A 16,143-nucleotide genomic window follows, 5' to 3' on the forward strand; every position below is an offset into this window, starting at 1 on the left:
GCGATCAAAAAACAACTTGAGACAAAACATATCGAGTCATACCTCAAATTAAAGGTTGTGGTTGGAGCGTTTCAAATCTGCAAATGTTTCCCTAATATGTTTGTTTTCAAATGATGATGATGTAAAGGTAGAAGCACACATCTCCAAAGCTGGTGGCAATAAAGAAGGTAGATAGCGACTAACTTGCGTTGGTAGCGATCAAAAAACTACTTGAGACAAAACATATCAAGTCATACCTCAAATTAATGGTTGTGGTTGAAGCGTTTCAAATCTGTAAATGTTTTCCTAATACGTTTGTCTTCAAATGATGATGTAATGGTAAAAACACACATCTCCAAAACTGGTGGCAAAAGAGTAGGTAGATAGCGACTAGTGTTTGGTAGCAATCAAAAAACAACTTGTGACAAAACATATCAAGTCATACCTCAAATTAAAGGTTGTGGTTGGAGCGTTTCAAATCTGTAAATGTTTTCCTAATACGTTTGTCTTCAAATGATGATGTAATGGTAGAAGCACACATCTCCAAAGCTGGGGGCGATATAGTAGGTAGATAGCGACTAACTAGCGTTTGGTAGCGATCAAAAAACAACTCGTGACAAAACATATCAAGTCATACCTCAAATTAAAGGTTGTGGTTGGAGCGTTTCAAATTTGCAAATGTTTATGATGTAATGGTAGAAGCACACATCTGGTGCTTCTACCATGGCAATAAAGAAGGTAGATAGCGACTAACTAGCATTTGGTAGCGATCAAAAAACAACTTGAGACAAAACATATCAAATCATACCTCAAATTAAAGGTTGTGGTGAGAGCGTTTCAAATCTGCAAATGTTTTCCTAATACGTTTATCTTCAAATGATGGCGTAAAGGTAGAAGCACACATCTCCAAAGCTGGTAGCGATATAGTAGGTAGATCGTGACTAACTAGTGTTTGGTAGCGATCAAAAAACAACTGGAGACAAAACATATCAAGTCATACATCAAATTAAAGGTTGTGGTTGGAGCGTTTCAAATCTGCAAATGTTTTCCTAATATGTTTGTTTTCAAATGATGATGATGTAAAGGTAGAAGCACATATCTCCAAAGCTGGTGGCAATAAAGAAGGTAGATAGCGACTAACTAGCAATTGGTAGCAATCAAAAAACAATGAGACAAAACATATTGAGTTACACCTCAAATTAAAGATTGTGGTTGGAGCGTTTCAAATCTGCAAATGTTTCCCTAATATGTCTTCAAATGATGATGTAATGGTAGAAGCACACATCTCCAAAGCGGGTGGCGATAGAGTAGGTAGATAGCGACTAACTAGCATTTGGTAGCGATCAAAAAACAACTTGAGACAAAACATACTGAGTCATACCTCAAATTAAAGGTTGTGGTGAGAGCGTTTCAAATCTGCAAATGTTTTCCTAATACGTATGTCTTCAAATGATGATGTAATGGTAGAAGCACACATCTCCAGAGCAGGGGGCCATATAGTAGGTAGATAGCGACTAACTAGCATTTGGTAGCAATCAAAAAACAACTGGAGATAAAACATCGAGTCAGACCTCAAATTAAAGGTTGTGGTTGGAGCGTTTCAAATCTGCAAATGTTTTCCTAATATGTTTGTTTTCAAATGATGATGATGTAAAGGTAGAAGCACACATCTCCAAAGCTGGTGGCAATAAAGAAGGTAGATAGCGACTAACTAGCAATTGGTAGCAATCAAAAAACAACTGGTGACAAAACATATCGAGTTACACCTCAAATTAAAGATTGTGGTTGGAGCGTTTCAAATCTGCAAATGTTTCCCTAATATGTCTTCAAATGATGATGTAATAGTAGAAGCACACATCTCCAAAGCTGGGGGCGATATAGTAGGTAGATAGCGACTAACTAGCGTTTGGTAGCAATCAAAAAACAACTTGTGACAAAACATATCGAGTCATACCTCAAATTAAAGGTTGTGGTGAGAGCGTTTCAAATCTGTAAATGTTTTCCTAATACGTTTGTCTTCAAATGATGATGTAATGGTAGAAACACACATCTCCAAAACTGGTGGCAATAGAGTAGGTAGATAGCGACTAGTGTTTGGTAGCAATCAAAAAACAACTTGTGACAAAACATATCAAGTCATACCTCAAATTAAAGGTTGTGGTTGAAGCGTTTCAAATCTGCAAATGTTTCCCTAATACGTCTTCAAATGATGATGTAATAGTAGAAACACACATCTCCAAAGCTGGGGGCGATATAGTAGGTAGATAGCGACTAACTAGCGTTTGGTAGCGATCAAAAACAAATTTGGACAAAACATATCAAGTCATACCTCAAATTAAAGGTTGTGGTTGGAGCGTTTTAAATCTGTTAATGTTTTCCTAATACGTTTGTCTTCAAATAATGATGTAATGGTAGAAACACACATCTCCAAAACTGGTGGCAATAGAGTAGGTAGATAGCGACTAACTAGCGTTTGGTAGCAATCAAAAAACAACTTGAGACAAAACATATTAAGTCATACCTCAAATTAAAGGTTGTGGTTGGAGCGTTTCAAATCTGTAAATGTTTTCCTAATACGTTTGTCTTCAAATGATGATGTAATGGTAGAAACACACATCTCCAAAACTGGTGGCAATAGAGTAGGTAGATAGCGACTAACTAGCGTTTGGTAGCAATCAAAAAACAACTTGAGACAAAACATATCAAGTCATACCTCAAATTAAAGGTTGTGGTTGAAGCGTTTCAAATCTGCAAATGTTTTCCTAATATGTTTGTTTTCAAATGATGATGATGTAATGGTAGAAGCACACATCTCCAAAGCTGGTGGCAATAAAGAAGGTAGCTTATATATTTCCAAAGCTTTGGAGATAAAATTAGACCAGTCCAGCATAGAACATTCAATCGCGCAGCTAAGATGGTCTGATCTAAAAAATGGAAACCTTCTCTTCTATAAAGTCTCTCTCCCTCCCACCCTCGTTGTCTTGTCTTTCCAGCCCAAACACATGCCCATTGTCCTCCGCAGCTGGACACAAGAACAGATAAGGAAAAGGAGTATCTCTCCTCCTTACATTCCAAAGTCAAGGTTAGCACACAGTATTTGCAGACAACCAAAAGACCACAATTGGAAGAAAAACACTAGCTGTTTTGTAATATGATTATGAAAATAAAGAAGTAACACTTAAATACGGATATATGTAAATATCTGCCTCCGACAGTAGATAGCGACTAACTAGCATTTGGTAGCAATCAAAAAACAACTGGAGACAAAACATATCGAGTTACACCTCAAATTAAAGATTGTGGTTGGAGCGTTTCAAATCTGCAAATGTTTCCCTAATATGTCTTCAAATGACGATGTAATGGTAGAAGCACACATCTCTAGATAGCGACTAACTGGCGTTTGGTAGCGATCAAAAAACAACTTGAGACAAAACATATCAAGTCATACCTCAAATTAAAGGTTGTGATGAGAGCGTTTCAAATCTGCAAATGTTTTCTTAATACGTTTATCTTCAAAGTGGTAGATAGCGATTAACTAGCATTTGGTAGCGATCAAAAAACAACTGGAGACAAAACATATCGAGTCATACCTGAAATTAAAGGTTGTGGTGAGAGCGTTTCAAATCTGCAAATGTTTTCCGAATACGTTCATCTTCAAATGATGATGTAAAGGTAGAAGCACACATCTCCAAAGCTGGTGGCGATAGAGTAGGTAGATAGCAACTAACTAGCATTTGGTAGCGATCAAAAAACAACTTGAGACAAAACATACTGAGTCATACCTCAAATTAAAGGTTGTGGTTGGAGCGTTTCAAATCTGTAAATGTTTTCCTAATATGTCTTCAAATGATAATGTAATGGTAGAAGCACACATCTCCAAAACTGGTGGCAATAGAGTAGTTCGATAGCGATTAACTAGCGTTTGGTAGCGATCAAAAAACAACTTGAGACAAAACATATCAAGTCATACCTCAAATTAAAGGTTGTGGTTGAAGCGTTTCAAATCTGCAAATGTTTCCCTAATATGTCTTCAAATGATGATGTAATGGTAGAAGTACACATCTCCAAAACTGGTGGCAATAGAGTAGGTCGATAGCGACTAACTAGCGTTTGGTAGCGATCAAAAAATAACTTGTGACAAAACATATCGAGTTACACCTCAAATTAAAGGTTGTGGTTGGAGCGTTTCAAATCTGCAAATGTTTCCCTAATATGTCTTCAAATGATGATGTAATGGTAGAAGCAGACATCTCCAAAGCTGGCAGCGATATAGTAGGTAGATAGCGACTAACTAGCATTTGGTAGCAATCAAAAAACAACTGGAGACAAAACATCGAGTCAGACCTCAAATTAAAGGTTGTGGTGGGAGCGTTTCAAATCTGCAAATGTTTTCCTAATATGTTTGTTTTCAAATGATGATGATGTAAAGGTAGAAGCACACATCTCCAAAGCTGGTGGCAATAAAGAAGGTAGATAGCGACTAACTAGCAATTGGTAGCAATCAAAAAACAACTGGTGACAAAACATATCGAGTTACACCTCAAATTAAAGATTGTGGTTGGAGCGTTTCAAATCTGCAAATGTTTCCCTAATATGTCTTCAAATGATGATGTAATGGTAGAAGCACACATCTCCAAAGCTGGCGGCAATAGAGTAGGTAGATAGCGACTAACTAGCGTTTGGTAGCGATCAAAAAACAACTTGAGACAAAACATATCGAGTCATACCTCAAATTAAAGGTTGTGGTGAGAGCGTTTCAAATCTGCAAATGTTTCCCTAATACGTCTTCAAATGATGATGTAATAGTAGAAGCACACATCTCCAAAGCTGGCGGCGATAGAGTAGGTAGATAGCGACTAACTGGCGTTTGGTAGCGATCAAAAAACAACTGGAGACAAAACATATCAAGTCATACATTAAATTAAAGGTTGTGGTTGGAGCGTTTCAAATCTGCAAATGTTTTCTTAATACGTTTATCTTCAAAGTGGTAGATAGCGATTAACTAGCATTTGGTAGCGATCAAAAAACAACTGGAGACAAAACATATCGAGTCATACCTCAAATTAAAGGTTGTGGTGAGAGCGTTTCAAATATGTAAATGTTTTCCTAATATGTCTTCAAATGATGATGTAATGGTAGAAGCACACATCTCCAAAGCTGGCGGCGATAGAGTAGGTAGATAGCGACTAACTGGCGTTTGGTAGCGATCAAAAAACAACTTGAGACAAAACATATCAAGTCATACCTCAAATTAAAGGTTGTGATGAGAGCGTTTCAAATCTGCAAATGTTTTCTTAATACGTCTATCTTCAAAGTGGTAGATAGCGATTAACTAGCATTTGGTAGCGATCAAAAAACAACTGGAGACAAAACATATCGAGTCATACCTCAAATTAAAAGTTGTGGTTGGAGCGTTTCAAATCTGCAAATGTTTTCCGAATACGTTCATCTTCAAATGATGTAAAGGTAGAAGCACACATCTCCAAAGCTGGTGGCGATAGAGTAGGTAGATAGCAACTAACTAGCATTTGGTAGCAATAAAAAAACAACTTGAGACAAAACATATCGAGTCATACCTGAAATTAAAGGTTGTGGTGAGAGCGTTTCAAATCTGCAAATGTTTTCCGAATACGTTTATCTTCAAATGATGATGTAATGGTAGAAGCACACATCTCCAGAGCAGGGGGCGATATAGTACCGGTAGGTAGATAGCGTTTGGTAGCGATTAAAAAGCAAGACCTTTTCAGATCTGTACTTCTATTGTCAGGATGCATTTGCAATATAACAAAACGACCAGTAAGCATGAATTAGATTAAAAATGCATAAACAGGAAGTGGATATCTAAGAAGTTGTGAGACGTAGCGTTGGCCTGTGTCCACCAGAAAAGCTTGTTAAGGTAAAAGTAGTGGACTAATGTACCACACGGGGGCTTCATTGGTGTTTGGAGTGACTTTAAGGGGCATCAAGTGACATTTAATCACTTCACTTGCTGTTTATTTACAAAGAGCCATCTTGCACAGCACAGCAGCTCCAGCGAGTCTTCGGGGAGAAGGTGTCTTCCAGGCAAAATAAATTGGTTGCGGGGACGCGGGAGGCTCGTTCGTCACGCCGAGCGACAGTAATTGCCTTGAAGACTTCTCAAACATCACTCCGCCACGATATCCAAATGCACCCCGGGGGCGCTCTTTTTTTTAAATAATTGTCAACATCGAAGCGCGAAACCATCGCTCGCCGGCGTCGTCGGATGCCGAGCAAATTAGTGACTGGACACTACATTAGGTACACCTGCACGATATATAAGAAATTTCATAATACAAACCCCGTTTCCATATGAGTTGGGAAATTGTGTTAGATGTGAATATAAACGGAATACAATGACTTGCAAATCCTTTTCAACCCATATTCAATTGAATGCACTACAAAGACAACATATTTGATGTTCAAACTTTTTTTGCAAACAATAATTAGCTTAGAATTTCATGGCTGCAACACGTGCCAAAGTAGTTGGGAAAGGGCATGTTCACCACTGTGTTACATGGCCTTTCCTTTTAACAACACTCAGTAAACGTTTGGGAACTGAGGAGACACATTTTTTTAAGCTTCTCAAGTGGAATTCTTTCCCATTCTTGCTTGATGTACAGCTTAAGTTGTTCAACAGTCCGGGGGTCTCCGTTGTGCTATTTTAGGCTTCGTAATGCGCCACACATTTTCAACGGGAGACAGGTCTGGACTACAGGCAGGCCAGTCTAGTACCCGCACTCTTTTACTATGAAGCCACGCTGTTGTAACACGTAACTTGGCATTGTCTTGCTAAAATAAGCAGGGGCGTCCATGATAACGTTGCTTGGATGGCACCATATGTTGCACCAAAACCCGTATGTACCTTTCAGCATTAATGGTGCCTTCACAGATGTGTAAGTTACCCATGTCTTGGGCGCTAATACACCCCCATACCATCACACATGCTGGCTTTTACACTTTGCGCCGATGGTTCTTCTCCTCTTTGTTCCCGAGAACACCACGTCCACAGTTTCCAAAAACAATTTGAAATGTGGACTCGTCAGACCACAGAACCCTTTTCCACTTTGCGTAAGTCCATCTTAGATGAGCTCGGGCCCAGCGAAGCCGGCGGCGTTTCTGGGTGTTGTTGATAAATTGCTTTCGCTTTGCATAGTAAGAGTTTTAACTTGGACTTACAGATGTAGCGACAAACTACCGTATTTTCCGCACCATAAGGCGCCCTGGGTTATAAGCCGCGCCTTCAATGAACGGCATATTTCAAAACTTTGTCCACCTATAAGCCGCCCCGTGTTATAAGCCGCATCTAACTGCGCTAAAGGAATGTCAAAAAAACAGTCAGATAGGTCAGTCAAACTTTAATAATATATTAAAACCAGCGTGATGTGGGCGCGCATGGAGTCGTATATCAACATGGACGGAGCTGCGTGAAAAACGCCACCCGGCCTCTTCGCATAAACTTACCTTAACCACTCGCTCATCTTTTCTTCATCCATCCCTTCGAGTTAGCTTTTATGATGACGCCGGCTGGAAAGGTCTCTTTTGGCAAGGTCTTCCTTTTGAATATCACCATGGGTGGAAGTTTCTGGCCATTAGCATGGCAAGCTAGAACCACAGTGAAGGATGACTTCTCATTCCCTGTGGTGCGAATATTCACCGTACGTGCTCCCGTTGTATCCACAGTGCGGTTCACAGGAATATCAAAAGTCAGTGGAACCTCGTCCATGTTGATAATGTTCTCTGGCCGGATCTTTTTTTCAGCTATCTTGTTTTTACAATATGCACGGAAAGTAGCCAGCTTTTCTTGAAAGTCTTTAGGCAGTTGCTGTGAAATAGTAGTCCGTATGCGGATGGAGAGATTGCGTCTTTTCATGAACCGGAAACCTGTCGCTTAGTAGGAGCCATTTTGTGGTCTTTACAGATGTAAACACACAAAGGAAATGAAACGTAATATCCGCGCGCTTTTTCTTCTTCTATGGGGGCGGGTGGTTGCTTACAGTAGAAGAAGAAGCGCTTCCTGTTCTATGGGGGCGGGTGCTTACCTTGGCGGTTGCTTGCGTAGAAGAAGAAGCACTTCCTCTTCTACGGGGAAAAAAGATGGCGGCTGTTTACCGTAGTTGCGAGACCGAAACTTTATGAAAATGAATCTTAATATTAATCCATATATAAAGCGCACCGGGTTATAAGCCGCACTGTCAGCTTTTGAGTAAATTTGTGGTTTTTAGGTGCGGCTAATAGTGCGGAAAATACGGTAAATAATAATTTACCATCACTAAATTATTGTTAAATGCAAAATATACTATAAAATACTTCTTATTTATTATGTATCCAATGTAAGTTGAGTATTTACATTTCAAAGCAATGTCATTTTTTTAAAATGTGACTGAAAAATACAGAAATATTTAATCGACGGCTAATATTTATTAAAATGTCAGACCAAAAAAAACATCGTGACTTTAACAGTGATCATTTTAGCTGTCTTTTATTTACAGCACTTGTGTTTTCCCTCGCGCTCCACACCAGGCTGGGCGGTCCTGTGCAGAGCCAGCGGGGCAGCACATTTAACCCCGTCCCAGCCCTCCTGCAGCTCCACCTCCCCGCTCACCAGACCCTGGTAGACCCCGCGAGCCAGCGTCTCGAAGGCGGCCTTGACGTTCTGCCCCGTCTTGGCCGAGGCCTCCACGTAGGGCGTCCCTAAAAGCAGGGCCAGTTCCTCCGCCTCCTCCCGACTCACCGCCCGCTCCGCCTGGTCGCTCTTGTGGCCCACCAGGACGAAGAGGACCCGGTGAGGCTGCACTCGCTCGCACACCTCGGCGTGCCACTCCCGGACGTGCTGGAAGGAGGCCCGGTTGGCCAGGTCGAACACCAGCAGGGCTCCCACTGAGTTACGGTAATAAGAGCGGGTCACGGACCTGGAATGGAATGTCAGACTTTAGTTTGCTTTTAGCCAATCTTGTAGAATAAGATTAACACACAGTTTGCTGGAATTTGATATTTTCACAACCTATTCCAACATCAACACATTCCACTCATCCTACTAACAATTTCCCTATTTCCAAAAATTCCCAGATTTCCTAGAATTCCCAGTTTTTAAGAACATATTCCTCAATCAAAATGAATTACCCATTTTTCAAACTTTTATACCTTCAGCCCATTCAATTCATCCTGGAAATTGAAACAACCATTTTTCCATGTTCAACAAATTTCCTGGAATTTCTGTTTCTTTCCCCAACCTTTTTTTTTTTAGGGTGATGACCCCTTTCACGTTTTCAACCTATTCAAACCATTCCAACAACAACACATTCCACTCATCCTACTAACAAATCCCAAAAATTCCCAGATTTCCTAGAATTCCCAGTTTTTAGGAACATTTTCCCCACTCAAAATGATTTATCCATTTTTCAAACGTCCACAAATCCCACATTTTTCAACTGATTCAAACCATTCCAACATCAACACATTCCACTCATCCTACTTACAATTTCCAAAAATTCCCAGATTTCCTAAAATTCCCAGTTTTTAAGAACATTTTCCCCACTCAAAATGAGTTATCTATTTTTCAAACTTCCACAATTCCCACATTTTGCAACCGATTCAAACCTTCATACCTTCAACACATTCAATTCATCCTGGAAATTGAAACACCACGTTCAACACATTTCCTGGAATTTCTGTTTTTTCCCCAACCTATTCAAACAACACATTTCACTCATCCTACAAACAATTTCCAAATTCCCAGATTTCCCAGTTTTTAGGAACATTTTCCCCACTCAAAATGAATTACCCATTTTTCAAACGTTTATACATTCAACCCACTAAATTCATCCTGGAAATTGAAACAACCATTTTTCCACGTTCAACAAATTTCCTGGAATTTCAGTTTTTTTCCCCAACCTTATTCCTAACCTCTTTTAGCACAATGACTCCTTTCACATTTTTCAACCTATTCAAACCATTCCAACATCAACACATTCCACTCATCCTACTAACAATTTCCCAATTTCCAAAAATTCCCAGTTTTTAAGAACATATACCCCACTAACAATGAATTACCCATTTGTCAAACTTTTATACCTTCAACACATTCAATTCATCCTGGAAATTGAAACAATCATTTTTCCATGTTCAACAAATTTCCTGGAATTTCTGTTTTTTTTCCCAACTTTTTTTTTTTAGAGTGATGACCCCTTTCACGTTTTTCAACCTATTCAAACCATTCCAACAACACATTCCACTCATCCTACTTACAATTTCCAAAAATTCCCAGATTCCCTAAAATTCCCAGTTTTTAAGAACATTTTCCCCACTCAAAATGAATTATCCATTTTTCAAACGTCCACAAATCCCACATTTTTCAACCGATTCAAACCTTCATACCTTCAACAAATTCAATTCATCCTGGAAATTGAAACAACCATTTTTCCACATTCAACAAATTTCCTGGAATTTCTGTTATTTTCCCTTTTTTTTTTAGCGCAATGACCCCTTACACATTTTTCAACCTATTCAAACAATTCCAACATCAACACATTCCACTCATCCTGGACATTCAAACTAACAATTTCCCAATTTCCAAAAATTCCCAGATATCCTAGAATTCCCAGTTTTTAGGAACATCTTCCCCACTTAAAATGAATTATCCATTTTTCAAACGTCCACAAATCCCACATTTTCCAACCGATTCAAACCTTCATACCTTCAACAAATTCAATTCATCCTGGAAATTGAAACAACCATTTTTCCACATTCAACAAATTTCCTGGAATTTCTGTTATTTTCCCTTTTTTTTTTAGCGCAATGACCCCTTACACATTTTTCAACCTATTCAAACAATTCCAACATCAACACATTCCACTCATCCTGGACATTCAAACTAACAATTTCCAAAAATTCCCAGATTTCCTAGAATTCCCAGTTTTTAGGAACATCTTCCCCACTCAAAATGAATTACCCATTTTTCAAACTTTTATACCTTCAACCCATTACATTCATCCTGGAAATTGAAACAACCATTTTTCCACGTTCAACAAATTTCCTGGAATTTCTGTTTTTTCCCAACCTTTTTTTTAGCGCGATGACTCCTTTCACATTTTTCAACCAATTCAAACCATTCCAACATCAACACATTCCACTCATCCTACTAACAATTTCCCAATTTCCAAAAATTCCCAGATTTCCCAGTTTTTAGGAACATTTTCCCCACTCAAAATGAATTACCCATTTTTCAAACGTTTATACATTCAACCCACTAAATTCATCCTGGAAATTGAAACAACCATTTTTCCACGTTCAACAAATTTCCTGGAATTTCTGTTTTTTCCCCAAACCTTATTCCTAACCTTTTTTAGCACAATGACTCCTTTCACATTTTTCAACCTATTCAAACCATTCCAACATCAACACATTCCACTCATCCTACTATCAATTTCCCAAGTTCCAAAAATTCCCAGATTCCCTAAAATTCCCAGTTGTTGAGAACATTTTCCCCACTCAAAATGAATTATCAATTTTTCAAACTTCCACAATTCCCACATTTTGCAACCGATTCAAACCTTCATACCTTCAACACGTTCAATTCATCCTGGAAATTGAAACAACCATTTTTCAACGTTCAACAAATTTCCTGGAATTTCTGTTTTTTTCCCAACCTATTCAAACCATTCCAACATCAACACATTCCACCCATCCTACTGACAATTTCCCAATTTCCAAAAATTCCCAGATTTCCTAGAATTCCCAGTTTTTAGGAACATATTCCCCACTCAAAATGAATGACCCATTTTTCAAACTTTTATACCTTCAACACATTCAATTCATCCTGAAATTGAAACAATTTTTCCATGTTCAACAAATTTCCTGGAATTTCTGTTTTTTCCCAACCTTTTTTTTGTTTTAGAGCGATGACCCCTTTCACTTTTTTTTAACCTATTCAAACCATTCCAACATCAACACATTCCACTCATCCTACTAACAATGACCCAATTTCCAAAAATTCCCAGATTTCCTAGAATTCCCAGTTTTTAGGAACATTTTCCCCACTCAAAATGAATTACCCATTTTTCAAACTTTTATACCTTCAACCCATTCAATTCATCCTGGAAATTGAAACAACCATTTTTCAACGTTCAACAAATTTCCTGGAATTTCTGTTTTTTTCCCCAACCTTATTCCTAACCTTTTTTTTAGCGCGATGACTCCTTTCACATTTTTCAACCTATTCAAACCATTCCAACATCAACACATTCCATTCATCCTACTATCAATTTCCCAAGTTCCAAAAATTCCCAGATTTCCTAAAATTCCCAGTTTTTAAGAACATCTTCCCCACTCAAAATGAATTACCCATTTTTCAAACGTCCAAAAATCCCACAGTTTTCAACTGATTCAAACCATTCCAACATCAACACATTCCACTCATCCTTCTTACAATTTCCAAAAATTCCCAGATTTCCTAGAATTCCCAGTTTTTAGGAACATTTTCCCCACTCAAAATGAATTACCCATTTTTCAAACTTGTATACCTTCAACCCATTAAATTCATCCTGGAAATTGAAACAACAATTTTTCCACGTTCAACAAATTTCCTGGAATTTCTGTTTTTTCCCCCAACCTTATTCCTAACCTTTTTTTAGCGCGATGACTCCTTTCACATTTTTCAGCCTATTCAAACCATTCCAACATCAACACATTCCACTCATCCTACTAACAATTTCCAAAATTTCCCAGATTTCCTAGAATTCCCAGTTTTTAGGAACATTTTCCCCACTCAAAATGAATTATCCATTTTTCAAACGTCCAAAAATCCCACATTTTTCAACCGATTCAAACCATTCCAACATCAACACATTCCACTCATCCTACTAACAATTTCCAAAAATTCCCAGATTTCCTAAAATTCCCAGTTTTTAAGAACATTTTCCCCACTCAAAATGAGTTATCTATTTTTCAAACTTCCACAATTCCCACATTTTGCAACCGATTCAAACCTTCAACACATTCAATTCATCCTGGAAATTGAAACACCACGTTCAACAAATTTCCTGGAATTTCTGTTTTTTTCCCCAACCGATTCAAACCATTCCAACATCAACACATTTCACTCATCCTACTAACAATTTCCCAATTTCCAAAAATTCCCAGATTTCCCAGTTTTTAAGAACATTTTCCCCACTCAAAATGAGTTATCTATTTTTCAAACTTCCACAATTCCCACATTTTGCAACCGATTCAAACCTTCAACACATTCAATTCATCCTGAAATTGAAACAATTTTTCCATGTTCAACAAATTTCCTGGACTTTCTGTTTTTTCCCAACCTTTTTTTTGTTTTAGAGCGATGACCCCTTTCACTTTTTTTAACCTATTCAAACCATTCCAACATCAACACAAAATTCCCAGATTTCTTAGAATTCCCAGTTTTTAGGAACATCTTCCCCACTCAAAATGAATTAGCCATTTTTCAAACTTTTATACCTTCAACCCATTCAATTCATCCTGGAAATGGAAACAACCATTTTTCCACGTTCAACAAATTTCCTGGAATTTCTGTTTTTTTCCCAACCTTATTCCTAACCTTTTTTTTTAGCGCGATGACTCCTTTCACATTTTTCAACCTATTTAAACCATTCCAACATCAACACATTCCATTCATCCTACTATCAATTTCCCAAGTTCCAAAAATTCCCAGATTTCCTAAAATTCCCAGTTTTTAAGAACATTTTCCCCACTCAAAATGAATTATCCATTTTTCAAACTTCCACAAACTCCACATTTTGCAACCGATTCAAACCATTCCAACATCAACACATTCAATTCATCCTGGAAATTGAAACACCAGGTTCAACAAATTTCCTGGAATTTCTGTTTTCCCCCCAACCTTTTTAAACCATTCCAACATCAACACATTTCACTCATCCTACGAACAATTTCCAAAAATTCCCAGTTTTCCTAAAATTCCCAGTTTTTAAGAACATTTTCCCCATATAAAATGAATTATCCATTTTTCAAACGTCCACAAATCCCACAGTTTTCAACCGATTCAAACCATTCCAACATCAACACATTCCACTCGTCCTGGACATTCAAACTAACAACTTTCCCAAGTTCCAAACCAAATTCCAGTTTTCCTGGAAATTCAAACTCTTCAACATTCCAACAATCATTCTACATCCTGTCAGCATTTCAGTTCAACTTCAGCATAAAATGTTCTTTTTCATTATATATTTTCTTTCTCGTTTTATTCACGCAATTATTTAGTGTTTCTTCTTTATATTTGATGATATATTTATAGTTTGTGTGTGCGTATCAATAACAAAATAAGTGTGAATGATTGGTAATTCAATACATACAGTACACGAGTTAGGCCACGCCCCCTCCCCGCTCACCGGAAGCGCTCCTGTCCGGCGGTGTCCCAGAACTGTAGCTTGACCCTCACCCCGGGCTCCACCTGCAGGAAGTGCACGTAGAAGTCCACGCCCACCGTCTCGTCGAGGGTCTCCAGGTAGGCGTCCTCCGTGTAGCGCTTCAGCAGCGACGACTTGCCCACCGTGGAGTCTCCCAGCATGATCACCCGGAACTGGTACTGCCACAAGGTGGGGTCCATCCGGCCACTCGGACGCAGGTGGGCGGGAAACGATGGAGGGCGGCCGGGCGCGTCACCTCGCCGACATATGGCAGGACGCAAACAGGATGTTCAGGAGGACTTCCGGCTTCCATAAAAAAAAAAGAAAAAAAAAAGTGATGTTGTTGGGACTTGCGAGGGAACTTGACTAATCACACGTGACTCCCGGGGGAGGACCGTGACGTCACAGCCAGGGGCGGGGTCAGAAGGAAGCGCGCGTCATCAAGAACACCTGCACGTGACAGGACATTGACGTTTTACAAAAACTTTTATTTTGAAAATTTTATTACAATAACTAATGCAGATTAATATTAACTGAAAACTGTGACATTTGATCTAAAGGGTTAAAAAAACAAAAAAACAACTTGTTTGACTTTTTAAAAAAAATAATAATAATGGATTAGATTTTATATCATGCTTTTCTATTATTAGATACTCAAAGTGCTCACAGAGAAGTGGGAACCCATCATTCATTCACACCTGGTTTAGGGTTTGAATTATTGAGAGATTTTAAGTACAATAAAAATGTAAACAGGAAGGCAGGGAGAAAAGTCGGCAAAAGTCCCCAAAATGTTCAAAATACCTACCGAGGTTCGAGTCCCATAAGTCCCGCCACCGGCCACGGGATGCCCAAAATGTCCAAAACGCACCCAACAAAGTCGCACTGGAAGGCGGGGAGAAAAGTGAGAAAGTCGGCAAAAGTCCCAAAAATTTTCAAAATAGCTACCCAGGTCCCAGTGCCGCAAGTTTTGGGATGCCCAAAAATGTCCAAAACGCACCCAGCAAAGTCGCACTGGAAGGCGGGGAGAAAAGTGAGAAAGTCGGCAAAAGTCCCAATTTTTTTTCAAAATAGCTACCCAGGTTCCAGTCCCGCAAGTTTTGGAATGCCCAAAAATGTCCAAAACGCACCCAGCAAAGTCGCACTGGAAGGCGGGGAGAAAAGTGAGAAAGTCGGCAAAAGTCCCCAAAATTTTCAAAATAGCTACCCAGGTTCCAGTCCCACAAGTTTTGGAATGCCCAAAAATGTCCAAAACGCACCCAGCAAAGTCGCACTGGAAGGCGGTGAGAAAAGTCGGCAAAAGTCTCAAAAATGTTCAAAATACCTACCAAGGTTCGAGTCCCGCTGCGCAAGTCCCCGGGTGCCCAAAAATGTCCAAAATTCACCCAGCCAAGTCGCACTGGAAGGCGGGGAGAAAAGTCGGCAAAGGACCCCAAAATGTTCAAAATACCTACTCAGGTTCGAGTCCCACAAGTCCCGCCGCCGGCCACGCAAGTCCCGGGATGCCCAAAAATGTCCAAAACGCACCCAGGCAAGTCCCACGGGAAGGCGGGGAGAAAAGTGAGAAAAGTCGGCAAAAGTCCCCAAAATTTTCAAAATAGCTACCCAGGTTCCAGTCCCACAAGTTTTGGGATGCCCAAAAATGTCCAAAACGCACCCAGCAAAGTCGCACTGGAAGGCGGTGAGAAAAGTCGGCAAAAGTCTCAAAAATGTTCAAAATACCTACCAAGGTTCGAGTCCCGCTGCG

General features: G+C 39.3%; 1 protein-coding gene across 1 annotated transcript; it reads right to left on the reverse strand.

The window, feature by feature from the left end:
- Positions 1-8,417: 8,417 nt before the first annotated feature.
- On the reverse strand, positions 8,418-14,921 carry rab42b (RAB42, member RAS oncogene family). Its single transcript, XM_061958784.1, has 2 exons — positions 14,382-14,921; positions 8,418-8,909 (listed from the first exon to the last, which is right to left on the reverse strand). Exons 1-2 carry the CDS (start codon positions 14,597-14,599, stop codon positions 8,480-8,482), a joined length of 648 nt encoding a protein of 215 aa, XP_061814768.1. The 5' UTR covers positions 14,600-14,921; the 3' UTR covers positions 8,418-8,479.
- Between the last annotated feature and the right edge of the window lie 1,222 nt (positions 14,922-16,143).

The sequence above is a fragment of the Nerophis lumbriciformis genome, linkage group LG04, assembly GCF_033978685.3.
Source record: "Nerophis lumbriciformis linkage group LG04, RoL_Nlum_v2.1, whole genome shotgun sequence".
NCBI classification, from domain to species: domain Eukaryota; kingdom Metazoa; phylum Chordata; class Actinopteri; order Syngnathiformes; family Syngnathidae; genus Nerophis; species Nerophis lumbriciformis.

Excerpts from the sequence above, each read along its gene's own strand:
- rab42b (XM_061958784.1), bottom strand. The coding sequence starts at position 14,599 with ATGGACCCCACCTTGTGGCAGTACCAGTTCCGGGTGATCATGCTGGGA. Across the intron at positions 8,910-14,381 it reads GCCGGACAGGAGCGCTTCCG|GTCCGTGACCCGCTCTTATT; the intron begins GTGAGCGGGGAG and ends ATTCCATTCCAG.